The 17,987-nt window shown below is 51.5% G+C and overlaps 1 protein-coding gene across 1 annotated transcript in view; it reads left to right on the plus strand.

Moving 5' to 3' along the window:
* PLCL2 (phospholipase C like 2) overlaps positions 1-17,987 on the plus strand; it is a 213,500-nt gene that overhangs the window by 141,547 nt on the left and 53,966 nt on the right. The window contains exon 4 of the mRNA NM_001192255.2: positions 17,169-17,244. Coding sequence (NP_001179184.2) covers positions 17,169-17,244 — 76 coding nt within the window. The remainder of the gene's footprint in view (positions 1-17,168; positions 17,245-17,987) is intronic.

Consider the following 17,987-nt stretch of genomic DNA (forward strand, 5'->3'; position numbering starts at 1 on the left):
TGTTTTTGAATATGCTATCTAGGTTGCTCATAACTTTCCTTCCAAGGAGTAAGCGTCTTTTAATTTCATGGCTGCAGTCACCATCTGCACTGATTTTGGAGCCCACCAAAATAAAGTCTGACACTGTTTCCCCATCTATTTGTCATGAAGTGATGGGACCAGATGCCATGATCTTAGTTTTCTGAATATTGAGCTTTAAGCCAACTTTTTCACTCTCCTCTTTCACCTTCATCAAGAGGTTCTTTTGTTCTTTGCTTTCTGCCATAAGGGTGGTGTCATCTGCATATCTGAGGTTATTGATATTTCTCCCGGCAATCTTGATTCCAGCTTGTGCTTCTTCCAGCCCAGCGTTTCTCATGATGTACTCTGCATAGAAGTTAAATAAGCAGTGTGACAATATACAGCCTTGACATACTCCTTTTCCTATTTGGAACCAGTCTGTTGTTCCATGTCCAGTTCTAACTGTTGCTTCCTGACCTGCATACAGGTTTCTCAAGAGGCAGGTCAGGTGGTCTGGTATGCCCATGTCTTTCAGAATTTTCCACAGTTTATTGTGATCCACACAGTCAAAGGCTTTGGCATAGTCAATAAAGCAGAAATAGAGGTTTTTCTGGAACTCTCTTGCTTTTTCGATGATCCAGCAGATGTTGGCAATTTGATCTTTGGTTCCTCTGCTTTTTCTTTTCTTTTTTTTTTTTTTTAAGAAGAGAGAGATTCTTAAAGCCACTTTTATTTACATTATTATTTTATAGGAAATATAGTAAAGTAAGGTAAACACCTGTGAGTACATAAGAGTGTTGGGAGTGAAGCTTTATACACACATTGGAAAACAGTCACGACATTTGAACACAAAGAAGGGGATTGAAAACTACATTCTGAAAACAGTGCACCCGGGTGAAAGTGAAGCTTTCCTAGTTTTTGATGTGCTTGGTAGAAGAAAAGAAGCAATATTCCGAGCATTTGAAGAGATATGAGAAGAAGGAAATTGATGATAAATTTGCATTTGCATTACCAAGAGCTAAAGTGGACATTTTGAAGTGAATAACTTAAATTAGTCCACCCAATTCTACTGTTTTTGAAGGACATAGAGTATGGAATGTATTGGATTATGAGCTTGAACATCTGGAAGTTCATGGTTCACATATTGCTGAAGCCTGGCTTGGAGAATTTTGAGCATTATTTTACTAGCGTGTGAGATGAGTGCAATTGTGTAGTAGTTTGAGCATTCTTTGGCATTGCCTTTCTTTGGGATTGGAATGAAAACTGACCTTTTCCAGTCCTGTGGCCACTGCTGAGTTTTCCCAATTTGCTGGCATATTGAGTGCAGCACTTTCACAGCATCGTCTTTCAGGATTTGGAATAGCTCAACTGGAATTCCATCACCTCCACTAGCTTTGTTCGTAGTGATGCTTTCTAAGGCCCACTTGAATTCACATTCCAGGATGTCTGGCTCTAGGTCAGTGATCACACCATTGTGATTATCTTGGTCGTGAAGATCTTTTTTGTACAGTTCTTCTGTATATTCTTGCCACCTCTTCTTAATATCTTCTGCTTCTGTTAGGTCCATACCATTTCATCAGGGTCTGTTCAAATGAGTGAGTTCTTCACATCAGGTGGCCAAGGTATTGGAGCTTCAGCGTCAGCATCAGTCCTTCCAGTGAACACCCAGGACTGATGTCCTTTAGAATGGACTGGTTGGATGTCCTTGCAGTCCAAGGGACTCTGAAGAGTCTTCTCCAACACCACAGTTCAAAAGCATCAATTCTTCAGTTCTCAGCTTTCTTTATAGTCCAGCTCTCACATTCGTCCGCACGTCTCGCGTCCGCACGTCTCGCGTCCGCACGTCTCGCGTCCGCACGTCTCGCGTCCGCACGTCTCGCGTCCGCACGTCTCGCGTCCGCACGTCTCGCGTCCGCACGTCTCGCGTCCGCACGTCTCGCGTCCGCACGTCTCGCGTCCGCACGTCTCGCGTCCGCACGTCTCGCGTCCGCACGTCTCGCGTCCGCACGTCTCGCGTCCGCACGTCTCGCGTCCGCACGTCTCGCGTCCGCACGTCTCGCGTCCGCACGTCTCGCGTCCGCACGTCTCGCGTCCGCACGTCTCGCGTCCGCACGTCTCGCGTCCGCACGTCTCGCGTCCGCACGTCTCGCGTCCGCACGTCTCGCGTCCGCACGTCTCGCGTCCGCACGTCTCGCGTCCGCACGTCTCGCGTCCGCACGTCTCGCGTCCGCACGTCTCGCGTCCGCACGTCTCGCGTCCGCACGTCTCGCGTCCGCACGTCTCGCGTCCGCACGTCTCGCGTCCGCACATGACCACTGGAAAAACCATAGCCTTGACTAGACAGACCTTTGTTGGACCATTTACTTTATGTATTAAATGATTGAAAAATAAAAGTTCACGGCGTGTAAAAATCATATTGAATTGGAGCCTCAGTGTCCATGAGGAAAGTCTGATCGAGCCGTCCATGACACACCCCGTGTCTGCTTACGCACGGTGGCAGCAGAGCCGAGCGGTCACCTGAAGTGTTTACTGCTTCTTTACAGGGAAAGTTTGCCAGCCCCTCAAAATGAGAATCAGGGCAAAAGTCCTCAGGGTATTTTGATGACTGTTTCCAGTTTCACTTTGAGCAGCTTACATCATGACTTTAGAGGTTTCCTTTCTTTTTCTTCTTCTTTTGTTTTAATCATGTACTTGTGTGTTTTGAACGTGGATCCGCAGCACACCATTCTGCTTGTCTCCCCATAGAGGAGGGCACCTGAGTTCTGTCCTGGACGAGACAGGGAGCCTTGAGGCAGTAAGACTTGTCAGTGTCGGAATTAAAACATTAGAGGCAAGCCTTGGAGAGGAGGGCCTGTGAAAATCCATGTTTGCTCACAGCGCCTGCGAGGACAGCGTGCTGTTCCAGCAAAGAGTGGTGGCCATCAGGCCGAATTTTGTGTTATAATCCAATAAAGCGTGTAGCTAAGTCCTCTGCACGGTATTAGCAAGATTTTTAATACTGATTCTGCTTGGTGATGAGACTCAAAAAAGGAGTTGAGGACTGCTGCTCCTGTCTCAGTCAAATCAAGCCTGTCCTTCAGGGAGAGGGGAGCTGGCGGAGTGGGTAGGCATGCTCTGCTTTCTTCTGGAAACACCCGGCTTCCTCTCCCCTTCCCCTCAGGCAGGCGGGGAGGGGGGCTTTCCCTTCGATTATGAAATCTAGGCCTTCCTAACCACTGCCATTTAAGCCCTGCTCCAGTATTCTTGCCCGGAGGATCCCATGGACAGAGGAGCCTGGTGGGCCACAGTCCACGGTGTCGCAGTCAGAGATGACTGAGCGACTGAACAACAGCTACCCCACCTGGAACTGAAGCGCAGACCCTGTGCCCTCGGGCAAGGGTGGGCCTCTAGGGTCACAGGCCCTCCTTGCGTCTTTCTTAGACTCATCACTAGCTCTAATCGCGCATCCATTGATCTGAGTCCTTTTTGTAAGGTACCCCTCTCTCCCTCCCCCAGATCTGGGCCTGAGTCTGGCCAGCGACCACGTGTGTCCTGCTCACCACCAACCTCAGCGCCTGCCGCAGGCACTCAAAATATGTTTGTGAATGACTGAAGGAGTGAGTGAAGGAAAGCGCCCTGGGTCTGGAGGACACAGGGCTCACGGGTCCTTCCTGCCCTCCGTCTTCTACGTCCCAGGGTGCCTGCATTTCCCTGAGCTCGGCTGGTCTACGCGTTCACGGAACGCCCTTCTCGGGAGGGCCAGGCTTGGGGCTGGTAGGACCACAGGGTGCAGGGACCGCCCCCCCAATCAGTACCAGAGGGTCCAGTGGTGCCCACGCTGAGGTGGTGAGGGCACCTGGGCCTGGCCGGGAAGAGGACGGGGCCCGAGGTGGCGGGGGCACGGCAGGACCCGGGGCTGGAGGCCGGGAAGGGGGCACCGGGGTCCAGGTGCCCGCACCATGTACCTCCTGTTCACACCCTGAGTCTCCCCTGCCCGTTGCCAGAGGATGCGTGGTCTTTCCTGAAACGCCCTCTTTAAGGAGGAGACACCGCGGGGCTGGGGAGTGGAGGGGTGAGGAGGTCGGACAGGAGGGCGGCGGGACCCAGCGCAGGCCCGGGAGGGGAACGTGGCCTGTGTACAGAGTTCTGTAATCTCCCAACGCGTCCTCGGAGAATGAGCGCCTCGTGAGCTCACAGGGGGCTGCGGCTCCCGGCGGGCCGCGCCCGAAGCCCCTGGCCCGCACGTCACCGTCCTCCGCTGCATTGCCTCGCCCCTCACCCCCAAGGCCCGCAGGCTCCAGGAGGAAACCTAGACCCTGCACACAGCATCGCAGTCTGCGAGCCCCCCGCGACCAGTCCCCACCCTGCCCTTCTCTCCCCGGGGTCGTGCGCCGACTCTCCGGGCAGCTGGCCCCCGGCAGGTGTGGGCTGCGGGGTTTGGCCCAGGACACGCCTCGGTGAATTCAGTTTTGTGAGTTCTTGCAGCCCCGGGGCAGATGTGCTTGGTGTGAACACACGTGCACGACACCGTTGTTGCACGGAGACGCCAGGACTAGCCTCTGGGGGACGGAGGGGGAGCGTGCGTGCACCCCGGGAAGTCGGTGAGTGGGGTGCTGGGGGCGTACCCTGAGCTCGCGGGGTCCCTGCCCTGTGCGCGCTCCGTGACGGCACGTTGCGTCTGCATCTGCGGAGCAGGCGGGGTCTCACCGCCTCAGAGGGGATGAGGTCGCACGTCAGCAGCCCAGAGCACGGGAGGCTCTCAGTGCACGGTGGTCAGTACCGGGTCAGTGTGTTCCTTCGAAGGCTAGATGTGTGCAGCCCTTGATGCGCTGAGACCTCGCCCAGTGTGGACATTTTCACAGCACTCAGACCTCAGAGCGCCAGCGCTGCCGTATATGGAGGCGGGGTTATTGCATTTCATAAAGGCGGGTTTAAAATTTTGAAGTGAAAAGCAGAAGGTTGGGTTTCCCACCACCTTGCTCAGGGGAGTTGCCTCTCTAACTCAGAAAGCGGAAGACGCAGGAGCACGTGAGTTCTGTGGTCACCCCGGGGAAGGACGCCTGGGTTTGTACCCTGAACACCGTCTTGGCCGGTCAAATGAATCTTGCCCTCCTCCTTCCTCTGGCGTTCCAGAGAACTGTGGACTCTTTACGGTGCTCAAAATATACTGCTCTTCCTTACGGAGCAGTCTCTGGTTGCTGTTCTCTGTTAACTAACATCTATACTTAGCTACCGCAGACCTGAGAGAAACTAATGACAACCTTATAGTAATACTGTGATTGAATTATCGCCTGTTAATTAGGAGTTTCTAAATCACCTTGATCCCCTTGGAGAAAAGCCTTGATATAAGGAGATGGTAATAAAAGTGGCACTATTTTAATTCAAGTTGTATCTTTTGAAATTTAATTAATTTTGTAATAATGGTTTTAAATGAGCGTGTTGGAGCTCCAAACGGTCCTTGGTGACTTGAAAGAGTTGTGCAGCATCCAGGAGTTCCTGATACAGCTTCCGGAAGTAGCTTGCTCACCGAGTTCCCCTTTTCTCGTGCAGGGGTGGCTTAAGCCAGGTTTTAAACCTCCTCAGTTCTTTGGAGATGCTCCCCCGCATCCAGAATGCAGCCTCTGAGCCCGCCAGCTTTAACACTTTGGGCACCGGGGAAATCCCACTGGGGCCCCGCCCTCCTCTCCCCGTTCCCAGGCATTCACTCAAGGCAGGAGCGAGTGGTCAGGCCTGGATCCCAGCCTCCCAGCCCCCTGCTGCCCACCCGGCCCAGTGGAGAGCTCCTTTCCTGGCTGCTGAGCCCTCACAGACTCATATACCTTCCTGCTCTAGTGACCGCAGGGAATATATGAGCCCACGGTGGGCTCAGACTTCATGCTGCTGTGTGTGGAATCTACAAAGATGGTACAGAGGAGCCTACTTGCAGGGCAGGAATAGAGACGCAGGCATAGAGAACAGACTTGTGGGCCCAGTGGGGGAAGGAGAGGGTGGGATGGATTGATAGAGCAGCGCTGACATGTATACGACCACGTGTGAGACAGAGCTGGTGGGAAGCTGCTTGTAGCACAGGGAGCTCAGCTCGGTGCCCTGTGACGACCTGGGGCTGGGATAACAACAGCGGAGGAAGGCTCAAGAGGGAGGGGGTGTGTGTCTACCTGTGGCTGATTCACCACGCTGAACAGCAGAAACTAGCACCACATTACGAAATGACGGCACTCCAGTAAACTCCATGCTGAGATGGTGCGAGGGTGTCACTAAGCACATTGCTACCATAGTTGGGAAAGTCAGAGAAACTTTTTACAGTGTCGAGGGGCTGCTATGACCAAGAGCCCCTGGGGGACGATGAGGGTGTGTGTGCACCCCTGAGGTCACCATGTTGCGACATGATTCATCACGTGCTGTAAAGGAGCCTGTTCAGCGTGAGAATGTGGAATATGGCTTCCCACAGAAATCATGTGCAAAAATGACATGGAATGCCCTGAACTCTTCCCTAAGGAGACTTCTGATCACATGAGGTTGGTCATAAAATGGAGAAATAAGAGGGTTGTTACCATCTGAGTGCGTGCAAACGTGCTGTATACATGCTCTCTACACAGAAAAGCCCAGGATGGCGTATTATTCATGAACTGGTAGTAATTATATACTTTTTCTGGATAGTTTTGTAGTTGCATCAGGGTTCCTTTTTAGGGTTTACGTTCTGTTTTATTGCTCAATTTTCACCAATTTTTGTTTTCTCCAAATAATCATATCATGCAGAAAGCAGTGCAAGATCAAAATTCTTTTCAACTTGTTGACATTCTGTGTACTTCTGAAACTAAAACTGTGCAGAAAATTTAAAACTTTGCTGACATTGACCGTGGGATAAACATTTCAGATCTGTGCGTTGACTCTGTCACTAACCTCTCAATGCAGTGGAACTCCTGGCTTCCCAGAGCCCCTTTCTGTCTTCCCTGCTCTGTTCTGCCGTTCCCAGCTTCAGCCCCGAGCTCACCAAAGCCTGTTTAGGAACTTGGAGGCTTCTAGTGATGCCAAGTCTCAACTAATCTAATTATTATAATATGAGTGAATTCCTTCCGCATCAAAGTTTGGTTCTGGCGTTACTGTTTATTCACTTGTCTGCATAAAACTTTATCTGATTTGATGGATGGTTTTTGATAAGTCACCCTGTTGCATTCACTGTTTTAGTTCCTCTGAACTCTGACTCTGTGATTTTATCTTTTTGTTTTTATTCCTCTATATGCCTCCCCCCACCCCGCACCTCCTTCATTTCCTCTTTATGGTGTTTTCTCTCCCCTTTGCCCCTTTCTCCTCTCCTCCAGCCTACAAATGTGTATTACTACGGACTTCTAGTGGCTAATGCTGGAAGTACCTCTCAGAAGTACCCACAATGTAAACATGTGGTCCGTCCCAGTGCACCGGGAGACACAGCAACTGGAGAAAGAGCGAGCCTAGGGCAGTAAACTGGTTGTTTTGACTACATGATGCTGTTTATTTCCATGTTTTATACTAAATCCAAATGGTTATCTTGGTGAGTACAGGCAAAACCTATATTTTCTGTGAAGTCGATAAGTTGTGTCCAACTTTGCAACCCCATGGACTGTAGCCCGCCAGGCTCCTCTGTCCTTGGGATTCGCCAGGCAAGAATACTGGAGTGGGTTGCCATGCCCTCCTTCAGGGGATCTTCCCGACCTAGGGATCAAACCCAGGTCTCCTGCATTGCAAGCAGACTCTTTACCAAAAGCCTGAAACCTCTGTTACTCTGTGTATAATAAGCCTAACGTCTCTTTGCTTTTATGTTGACCTGGTAACTCACTTCAGGGACTGCAGTTTAATTAAAACTTGACGTTTAATGTGTGAGATGAAGCCCTAAGTGTGTGGATATAGTAGTATATTGCTTTGGTGTGAGGAGGGGTAGATGGAGTCATTGACGGTATAGGGGAGGCTTTTCATCGTGTGGAAATTCAGCTAAATGGCTGCGGATGGGTTGGGATGCTATTTACGGGTTTGGTCTGAAATGTAGTACCTGAGAGATCCAGGCTGTAGCTCAGGCCAGAGTTTCGTGAGGCACAGCCCCACCCCGAGGTGTGTGTGGCCCTAGCTCCGCAGTGAACTTCACGACAGATCAGAACATACTGAAAAGCCAGAGAATCCTTGGCTTCCTGAATATGGACCCTGGGTCACTCCTGACTCATAATTTGCTCCAGATTTATTACAGCACTTGGCACCTCTTCTCTGGCAAGAAACGATTGTTAAGAGAGTTGAGTGCAGGCTTCTGTGGTGCCAAGAGCACCCTTCAGCTGAACGTGATAGATACTGAGAGTTAAACTCTGCTTCACAAGAAAACTGCATGATTTTTGAAATGCTCTTATACTCAGTTATAACCCCTGTTTTGAAAGTGTAAATTTATTTGAATATGACAGTGGTACATTAGGGAACAATTTTAATCTAACACAGTTTTAACGAATTTGTTTTTACTTGTGTACTGTTTTGACCACAAGAAAACACTAGTGGGTACTCACACCGCAGCTCAGTGAGCGGAGCATGCACACGCGCCTCAGACAGCCCCTGGCTGCATCGGGTCACCAAGCGTCCTGAGCCGCACCCCCACAGTGCGGTTCGTTCAGTCGCTCAGTCGTGTCTGACTCTTTATGACCCCATGAATCGTAGCACGCCAGGCCTCCCTGTCCATCACCATCTCCCGGAGTCCACCCAAACCCATGTGCATTGCGTCGGTGATGCCATCCAGCCATCTCATCCTCTGTCATCCCCTTCTCCTCCTGCCCTCAATCTTTCCCAGCATCAGGGTCTTTTCCAGTGAGTCAGCTCTTTGCATCAGGTGGCCAAAGTATTGGAGTTTCAGCTTCAGCATCAGTCCTTCCAATGAACACCCAGGACTGATCTCCTTTAGGATGGGCTGGTTGGATCTGTCCAAGGGACTCTCAAGAGTCTTCTCCAACACCACAGTTCAAAAGCATCAATTCTTCGGTGCTCAGCTTTCTTCACAGTCTAACTCTCACATCCATACATGACCACTGGAAAACCCATAGCCTTGACTAGACGGACCTTTGTTGGCAAAACCATGTGTCTGCTTTTTGATACGCTAAGTTGGTCACAGCTTTTCTTCCCCCACATCTCAGTTCAAACCTCTCATCAGACCTCAGACCCCTCCTCACGCCCCTCACAGAAGTTCACAAGCTGCAGCCCGTCCCCCCGCCCACTCCCACAAGCAGCTCCGGGTCTTTCTCAAGGCCGGGTCCCACTCGCCAGGCTTAGGGCTGCGTGTGGCTCCTTAACTACTTGGACACGCAGCACAGAGCAACGCTTGTGTTCTGCTCTTGCCCCTTCCTAACGTGTCACTGCAGAATGGCGGAGTGCTGTGCCCCAGACCCGTGTTCGCCACACAGCTTGTTTGTCCTGGTGCATGGTTCTCAGGAGCACGTCTGTCACATTACAGCACAGCCGTTGGTGCCGCGCAGGACTGTCCAGAGCTACCCCACAGCCGCGTCCGGAGCTCCGGACACTGCGGACCTCCCAGAAACCCCCTTCCCAGCTCGGACACGTTCAGCGGCCTTGTTCTGTCCCCGCCCCGGGCGCCGCCGCCCGCGTCTCTTCCATTGGTTCCCTCTGCTTATTAATCTGAGAGGTTCTAGAGCATTGCCGTGATGTCTTCATTTATCTTTAAAATCCCCCTCAGAGATGAGTTCATTTCAGCTGCTACCTCCGTGCAGAACAGTCCCAATTTTCCGACCCCCGAACCAAGCTTTCCCAGTTTCCGGCTGCTGCAGAACCCTCCCCTCCCCCCTCCCCTCCCCCCTCTCCCCTCCCTTCCCCCTTCCCCTCCCCCCTCCCTCCCCCGCCCGCCCCCCGCCCCCTCCAGTGCACCACCAACCCTTCCAGCCGGCTGGGGCGGAACTCCACTTCCTGAGCGTGGCTTCAGGAACGTGGGGCGCCACCACCAGAAGGGCGCGTCGTAGCCCAGGAAGCGCTTGACAGCTGCTGGGCGAGGCCGGGTGACCTCCCGGCAGGGTCGCCCTCTGGGTCTCTGGTCTTCCATCTGGGCCCCGGGCGCGGCAGTCGCTGGCGCCGCCCTGTCCCTTCACAGCTGTCTCCAGCCCGCCTCTCCTTCCCACCCCCTTCACACCCCACCCCACCTCTTCCGCGCCCTTTGTTCACAGCCTCAAGTTCTGCCTGAATCACAGCACATCTCAGCTTAGAAGCCTGATCCCCTGTCTCTCCAGCCTGGCCCCTTTCTCGCCACGCCCCACGCATCCCTCCAAGGCGAGTGGAGTGTCTGCTGAACTTGGTGACGCTGCCCGTGGGTCTCTGACCTTCCCGCTCCCGTCCAGCCCACGGGCCGTGCGCAGCAGAATCCAGCTGTGCTCCTCTGTGCCTCTCGGCTGACAATCCAGTAACGCCTTCCATCTGCCAGTTCTTTTTTAAATTTTATTTTTTAATTGAAGTATAGTTGACTTTTTTTTTTTGCCTCTTCATACCATCCGTGGGCAAGAATAGTGGTGGGGGTTGACATTTCCTTCTGCGGTGGACCACGTTTTGTCAGAACTCTTCAGGATGACCCATCCGTCTTGGGTGGCCCTGCGTGGCGGGGCTCGTAGATTCATTGAGTTACTCAAGCCCCTTTGACTCAATGGATCGTGACCCAATGGACATGGATATGAGCAGAGTCCAGGAGACAGGGTAGGACAGAGGAGCCTGGCCTGCCGCAATCCACGGGGTTGCAAAGAGCAGGACACACCTTAGCAACTGAACAATAGCAACAACATAGGTGGTTTTCCAGTGTTGGGTTAGTCTGAGGCGCACAGCAAAGTGGTCCAGTTACGCGTAGATACAGTTCCATATATCCAGTCATACATTTATACATACTCTGTTTTAGATTCTTTTCCATTATAGCTTATTATAAGATGTTGAGTATAACTCCCTGTGCTACACAGTAGGTCCTTGATGGTTATTTATTTTATATGTAATAGTGTGTATATGTTAACCTCAAATTCCTAGTTTATCTCCTCCACCTCTCCCCTTTGGTGACCGTAAGCTTGTTTTCCACGTCTGTGGGTCTATTTCTGTTTTGTACAGGAGTTCATCTGTATCGTGTTTTTTGAGTCTGCTTGTCAGTGATCTCATTTCATATTTGTCTTTGTCTGGGAGAGTTCTTTCTCGTTTTTCTGATAGAGGATTTTCCTGATGGTTTTCTGTAGTGTGCGTAGTGAAAACGTGGACGTCGAGTTTCGTGGGGAAACTAGGGCGAGTCCCTTTGGAAGCAGTTTGCTGTTTGGAAAGTGTTTTCGCAGTGAGCTCGCTGGATGGGGTGATGAGCCAGGCCCTGGGTGGTGTCCCCGCATGTGAGGTGAGCCGGCTGCTGGGCAGAGAACCCACAGCCTCGTGAATTTTGTGCCCTGGCAGAGATGTGTGATTTTCATATTCTGTTCAAGTATTAAAAAGCCACGTTGTAATTTCCAACAAGAACTTCATAAATGATTTCTCTTCCATTAGTTCAACCGCGTGACATTTTGCTGTGCTGGGAAGCTTTCGTGAAAGAACACGTTACCCCTGCATTTCAGTTTAGAAGTCCCAGGTCCAAGAGTTCCCACATTTGATTTGAAAATTCTTCACCTGCGCAGTAATATTTATTGTAAAGTGATAAAGACAAAAGTAGTGCTGTTAACTCAGAGAGGACATTACTTTCAAGAACACACACACACACACAAAAACCCGCCGAAGCGCAAAGATTCCTGAGGGACTTTCGCTCTCAGCGGTGGGTTGACTTGTCGGACCATGGAGCACAAGGGTGGCGGTCCTCTCGTGACACTGAGTGTAGAGACTGCCACAGGATAACCCGGGATGGGTGGGAACCGCTGCTGTGGACCAAACTGGCTTGTCTTCTGCAGACCTTGGCCCTCGGTTCAGGCGTGCTGTGTGGTTAGCCGTCCCTAGGGTCCTAAGAGGGGCCCGCTTGGTCCACGAGCTGCTCCTGCCGCCGGGGCACCTGCCACGAGCTTGGTCCTGAGCTGCTCCTGCCGCCGGGGCATCCTTTGTCCTCCAAGGACAGCCATGGGGGTCTGGGGTGTGGGGAGGTGGGGCAGCGGTGGGCTGCATATCGCTGGTACCAGCTCACTGATGAGTTTGCGAATGACAGCCAGCTGTTAACGTTTGAGTCGGGGACACACATACCTGCTGTGTGTCACACGGTCACAGGGTCTGTGTCAAAGAACCCCCGCTTCATGCCGTGTGGCCACTCTCTTTCACGCAGCCTTAGCCCTCCTCTGACTGCATCCTCACTGGGAACAGCTGCAGAGGCCGTGTGTCAGGACGGGGTGCGTGCGGGAGGGCTCGGGAGGAAGCGTCCGAGGTCTGAAACTGTCGGCCGGCTTGAAGGGAGGGGAGTCTAGGGCTCAGAAGATGGCAGCGCTCTGGCCGTGGGGCTGCTCTCACCCACGGACTCAACGTTGCTAGCGAAGTTCTTTTGTAATCATCAAAATCTGGGTCCCTGGGGTGAAAGGAGATTTGGGGTCTTGTCCAAAATCTGACATAAAGTCCTTACAAAAAGACATAGATTTGCTTATTCTGAAAACAGAATGTTCTTACTTAGATGCAAATTGTAAACAGAAAATAAGTGGTCTACAGGAATATAGTAAGATAAAATAATTAGTAATAGTTTTTCCCATAACCATATCTATAGACAGAGACGTTTAACTTTCAAAACAAGGCATTTTTATGAAAGGCATTCCTGATTTCTTTTCAATTTAATAAAATGTGAATTTTAATTTGTACTTTGTGTTTAGTTGAAACTGCCTACTTTTTGTCTGCCTGAGTCCTGTCCTGAAACCTTATCTTGAACTTGACTTATGAACTGGGTTTCTGGGCTATGTTAAATCAATAGATTTTCCTAACATATTAGTTCCATAAATTTAGGAGGTACTCGTAACTGGACACTAATATAGAATCCACTGTGTTCAGTCACTCGGTTGTGTCCGAGTCTGTGACCCCACAGACTAGCCCTGCCAGGCTCCTCTGTCCACGGAACTCTCCAGGTGAGAATACTGGAGTGGGCTGCCCTTTCCTACTCCCGGGGATCTTCCCAATCCAGGAATCAAACTCAACATCTTTGAGTCTCCTGCACTGGCAAGGGGAGTTCTTTACCACTAGCGCCACCTGGGAAGCCCTTAACAACAGCGGTGTAGAAGCATCTTGTGCCTTGTAAACAGTGTGAGGCTCCACGTGGTAAGTCACTCGGGCTGGCAGCTGGATGTGTGATGTCGGCGCTGAGACTTAACACCTGTGCATTTAAGGAGTGTTGATGAATGTATTTGCATTAATGCAAATCGTGGTTATAAAACCAGTCACTCTACCGGGCCTTGCATTATGGTGACATATTAATGTAACATATGCAGAGAAAATTAGATAACTGAAAGCAGTTTTTCCCTTCAACTCATCCCTTGATGTCACGCCCCATCTATCTGCTTTTGTCTAGCCTGAGGTGCGTATTCTATTGGTTTTATATTAAACGTAAATGACTTCTGTTTTTTAATAATGAATTGATAAGTGGAGCCCAGGAAATTGTTTACCGTTGTCCTTAAGAAAATAGCTTTGCAAAGTGCTTTGTAGAAACGTCATTTAAACCACACTCGTGTGCCCACGTCAGGAGGGAGATGCTGTCCATCCAGTGTGTAGCCTGTTGGGAGGCCGGGCGTCCCCTGCCTCTGGCCCCTGTCCTGGTTGGGGTGCGCTCTGCTCTCGGGCAGCTCTGCTTGTGGTCAGGACCCGGCGTGGTACCGTGGGCACCGCGGAGGCCCCGAGTCACGCGCGATACCTGTGCCCAGGTGCTTAGTTACAGCCTTTGCCCGCACACCAGGCGGCCTTGGAAAAGACGCTTCGCTCTGGAGCCCTCCGAGTTCTCATCCGTGGAACCAGTGCCACCGCCCGCCTCCCGTGGGCCTGGGAGATGGAGAGCGCTGGCAGGTCCCCGGGGCCAGCGAGGCGTCGACACGCTCACTCGGACTCACTCAGCCGGCACTCGGACCATCAGTGATCACAGCGTTGCAGCGTGGCGGACCTGGCCCGAGGCTGGTCCTGCCCCGCGCTCACGATGCCCCACGCGTCCCCGCCGCGCCCTCAGCGCCTCTGGGCAGAGTTGTCGGCCGAGTGGGAGCCATACCTCGGCCCGCCAGGCGGGTGGGTGGGAAGGCCGGCCCGGCCCAGCCCTCCCGGCCCCAGGCCCTCCCGGGACTACAAGCTTCATTATAAGTACGCACTCTGCAGCTGCAAAACGGGCCAAGCCGGCAGCTCCTCCTCCCCAAGGGGATGCTGACTTCACTCCGTGACAGGGGGGGCAAGGGAGTTGCCCCCGCTGAGGCCGGGGGGTTTCTTCCTTCCAGTGTCTGGGCTCTGCTGACCGGTGACCCCGTCTCCTGGGCCTGTCCCCGCGGAACCCCCGCTGCTCTGCGCCGCACGCGGTGATGGGGCTGCCCTATCTCCTCCCGGTGCCTGCCTCCCTCCGCCGGGGTGTTGGCCGCCCCCGTGGTGTAGATGCTGCGTGCAGCTCAGGGGCCGCTCCGTCCCGGTACTGGGAGGAGGACGTGGTGCTGAGCCGGCCCACGCCCTGCTCCGGCTCAGGGGTCTCGGTGTTGGCCTGGGAGCACGTGGGTGGCGGCCGCGGGACCCCGGCTCTGTGAGTACCCTCTGCTCGGGGCTCCGGGCCTCCTGTCCTTCACGGGCACTCAGCACCCTCAGGGTCCCGCACGCGGAGCTTGAGGGCCCCATCGTCCCCGGGGCAGAGGACGGGTCCTCCCGCGGCACAGAGCTCGGGGCAGGGCGGTGTCCGTCTCCAGCTCCTCGAAGTGGAACGTGGGCTTCTGAAGCCCTGTTGTCTTTTGCGCTTAAAAGGTGCAGCGCCTTTGGCGATACCTGAAACTGGAAGATGCTTCTAAGAATAAAAATGTGAGCTGTTGTTGCTCTGAGCCTTGTCACAGCAGGCTTTTCAAACAAAGCTAGTATTAGTGAGCGCAGGACAGGAAGGCCTGCTCATTCTGCTAACATGGGGCCCCCGGAGGTGCCTGGCCCCCAGGTGGGAGGGGAGCCCCCTGGGACATTGCTCTGTGCAGGCTCCAGCCACAAACCTCCCCTCCTCTGATCCCTGCATTATTGTGAACCCTCATCATGCCTTTCATTAAACTCAGCCTGCAGGTGGGAAATAAACTATGGCTCGCCACATTTATGGTCTCGCGCTGGGTGACGAAGCCGAGGAACCCACGTGAAGCTGTGCCTGTCCTGCACCCCCGCTCCCTCCGGCGCGGACCTCTGGTGACCACCTTCCCCCACAGGCTGTCTGGAGGCCCGAGTCTTCCCTCGCGGCTGTTACCACTGCTGCACTGCCCCCTTGTCTCACGGCCAGGCGCCTTTCTTTGCTCCCCCCCCCCTTCAGTTTGAATGAGGGAGAGGGAGGCACGATTGGCCAGTTCCCTGACACTGAGCTGGGACAGCCAGCATCCTTGCTGGAAGACGTCCTGGCTTCTTGGTGTGTCTTATTTGGCTCGACATCAAAGCTGAGAAAGGTTACTGATGACGGTCTGAACCTTTTCAGTATGCAAATTGTGGAATGGTACAAATGACTTTCCATCGGTATCATTGAGTTCTGAACTATTCGTTTTTGTCACTGCCTGTTCAGTATGTCACGCTGTAAAGTAGAATATTTTAATTTATAGGAATGACTCAGATCTTGAAGAGCGAGTGTGGAAAGACTGCATTCCCAAGCGGGAGGCCTGCCACGGGGCTGTAGACTTCCTGCAGACAGCGGCTGAGTCCTTTCGGTTACCGGCCCCAGTGGCGTTCAAGGGCTGCCTGGAGGGAACCTCACAGATAACGAATGAAGGCCTGAGCGAGCACCTGCTTTGACCTTCAAACTTCACAGTGTTTACTGGCATTTTCTTAGAACAGTGGACGTTGATAAATGCTGTGTGACTCACTTTAAGAATCTGGTGTACTTCTTAAGAGGCATGTTGATTATGCTTTAGTTTAAACAAGTACAACTAATAAAATATGGTGCTCTTCAAGTTACATAAATATCCAACCTACATACATTTAGTTTCTATAAAATAAGTACTGTGGCAGCCAGCAATAAGTACTATAAAGAAAAACTAGGCAGAATTTAGGAATGGAAAATGATGGAGTGGTGTTTGTTATATAAAGTAAAATGGCCATGCAGCAGAGATGAGTAATATTATCACATGAAATATTTGGACATTTAAATACAAAAAGCTAACAATCAACAGGGACCGAGAAGCCTACTCAGTATTCCGTAATAACCTGTATAGGGAAAGAATCAGAAAAAGAATGGATATATGTATAACTGAAGCACTTAGCTGTACATCTAACACTAATACAACACTGTAGATCAGCTGTACTCCACTATGAAATGAAAATTAAATTTAAAAATATGAATACAAAAATCGAGAGTCTACCCTTATGGCGAGGATTATAATTGTACCTATTTGAATCATGAGAACTGAATCTGGCCTTCCCATTTTCATAGCAATTTCAGAGCCAAAAAGTTTACTTCAGACAGATCTTTCCCCAGCACTTTGGTGAATAAAATAATGGGTCAGCTGCACCCTGTTCCTTTTTCTTAATTCAGGCATAGCTCCTGAATCAAGCACATGCAGTGGAGCAGGACCTCAGCGCTGGAATTCGAAAATCACTCATAGGCACGCTGCAGACACTGGCTTGGGGGATAGCATTCCTGATGTATCACATAAATGTTGTTTTTGATCCTCATCGGAAGTTTTAAACCGCTTCTCAAACGGAGGCATCTTGGGTGAATTGAGTGAGGCGTTTGGGTGCTGCAGCTTTCTATAAGGTGATGAGGTTTTAACATGAAGGACGGATCGGATGTGCACCCGTGTCCATTTCTTTTCATACTGAAAGGGACTCAGTTCGGTGCTGGCTCGAGGGTCACATCCAGTGTGAGCACCTTGGGGACACATTCCTCACCGTCTGGTCTTATCGCTCGTGTAGGGAGGTGTGACTTGATCAGTTTCCCCGTGAACCTGAGTGGGGTGTCAGGTGGGGGGCCTGTGGCTGCGTTCGCTCAGCCACGCCGGGGGAGGGCCTGGCCCGAGCAGGGACCCTCCTGCATCCAGCTGTCCGTGTGACCGCCTGTCCGGGTGTTTCCCTTGCAGATGATCCAGTCCCTCAAGGCGCTGATCGAGAATGCAGACGCTGTGTATGAAAAGATTGTACACTGTCAGAAGGCAGGTGAGTGAGAATCTCTTTCTTTCCTTTAATGTTAGTTGCATCGTCTATTTTGCTCCTAAGTTATTTCATCTTTTTGATACTATATTTTAAAAAAAATCAGATATAAAAAGTGTTTCTTCGTGGCTAAAGAAAATACTAATTCCTTGGTTCTCAAGGAATTTCTTGGTTCCTTGGTTCTGCATAACAGACTTACATGGGATGTCGGGAGGGGTATGCGGGGAGCTTTTAAAGCATATTGATGTAGTCTGGGGCATGGCTTGAGTCCATGGCTGTTAAAGGTTCCCGAGCATTTCTAACCTGCCATTCAGATTGAGACCCCGAGCGCTCATCTGTTCCTCCTGCGTGTTCCCTGAGTGGCCACCCCTACCAGCCGTGACTGCATAGCTGACGCAGGGCAGGTGAGACCGGGCACAGAAGGAGTGAGTTCTTAGCAAGGAGAATGGATCCCAGTTACCGCCTCTTGAAACTGTTAACGCACCGGCATTTCCACATGCTGATGCATTCCTTCGTTTCACAACCAAATGTTACGCTGGATTATAAAATTCTGCTTATGTAAATTTTAGCTATGATAAAACCGAAAGGTCAAGTGTTCTGCATTATGATACGAATAGGCAAAATGGACTTCTTTTGATTTTCAAATTTTGAGTGTCAATATGGGGAATATTCATAATTCATAAATAAGGAAACTGTCCTTAATTTCTTGGGGGTTTTGGTTGCTGATCTTTCAAATCAAGAGACAATAA

Source organism: Bos taurus, chromosome 1, assembly GCF_002263795.3.
Source record: "Bos taurus isolate L1 Dominette 01449 registration number 42190680 breed Hereford chromosome 1, ARS-UCD2.0, whole genome shotgun sequence".
Classification (NCBI taxonomy): domain Eukaryota; kingdom Metazoa; phylum Chordata; class Mammalia; order Artiodactyla; family Bovidae; genus Bos; species Bos taurus.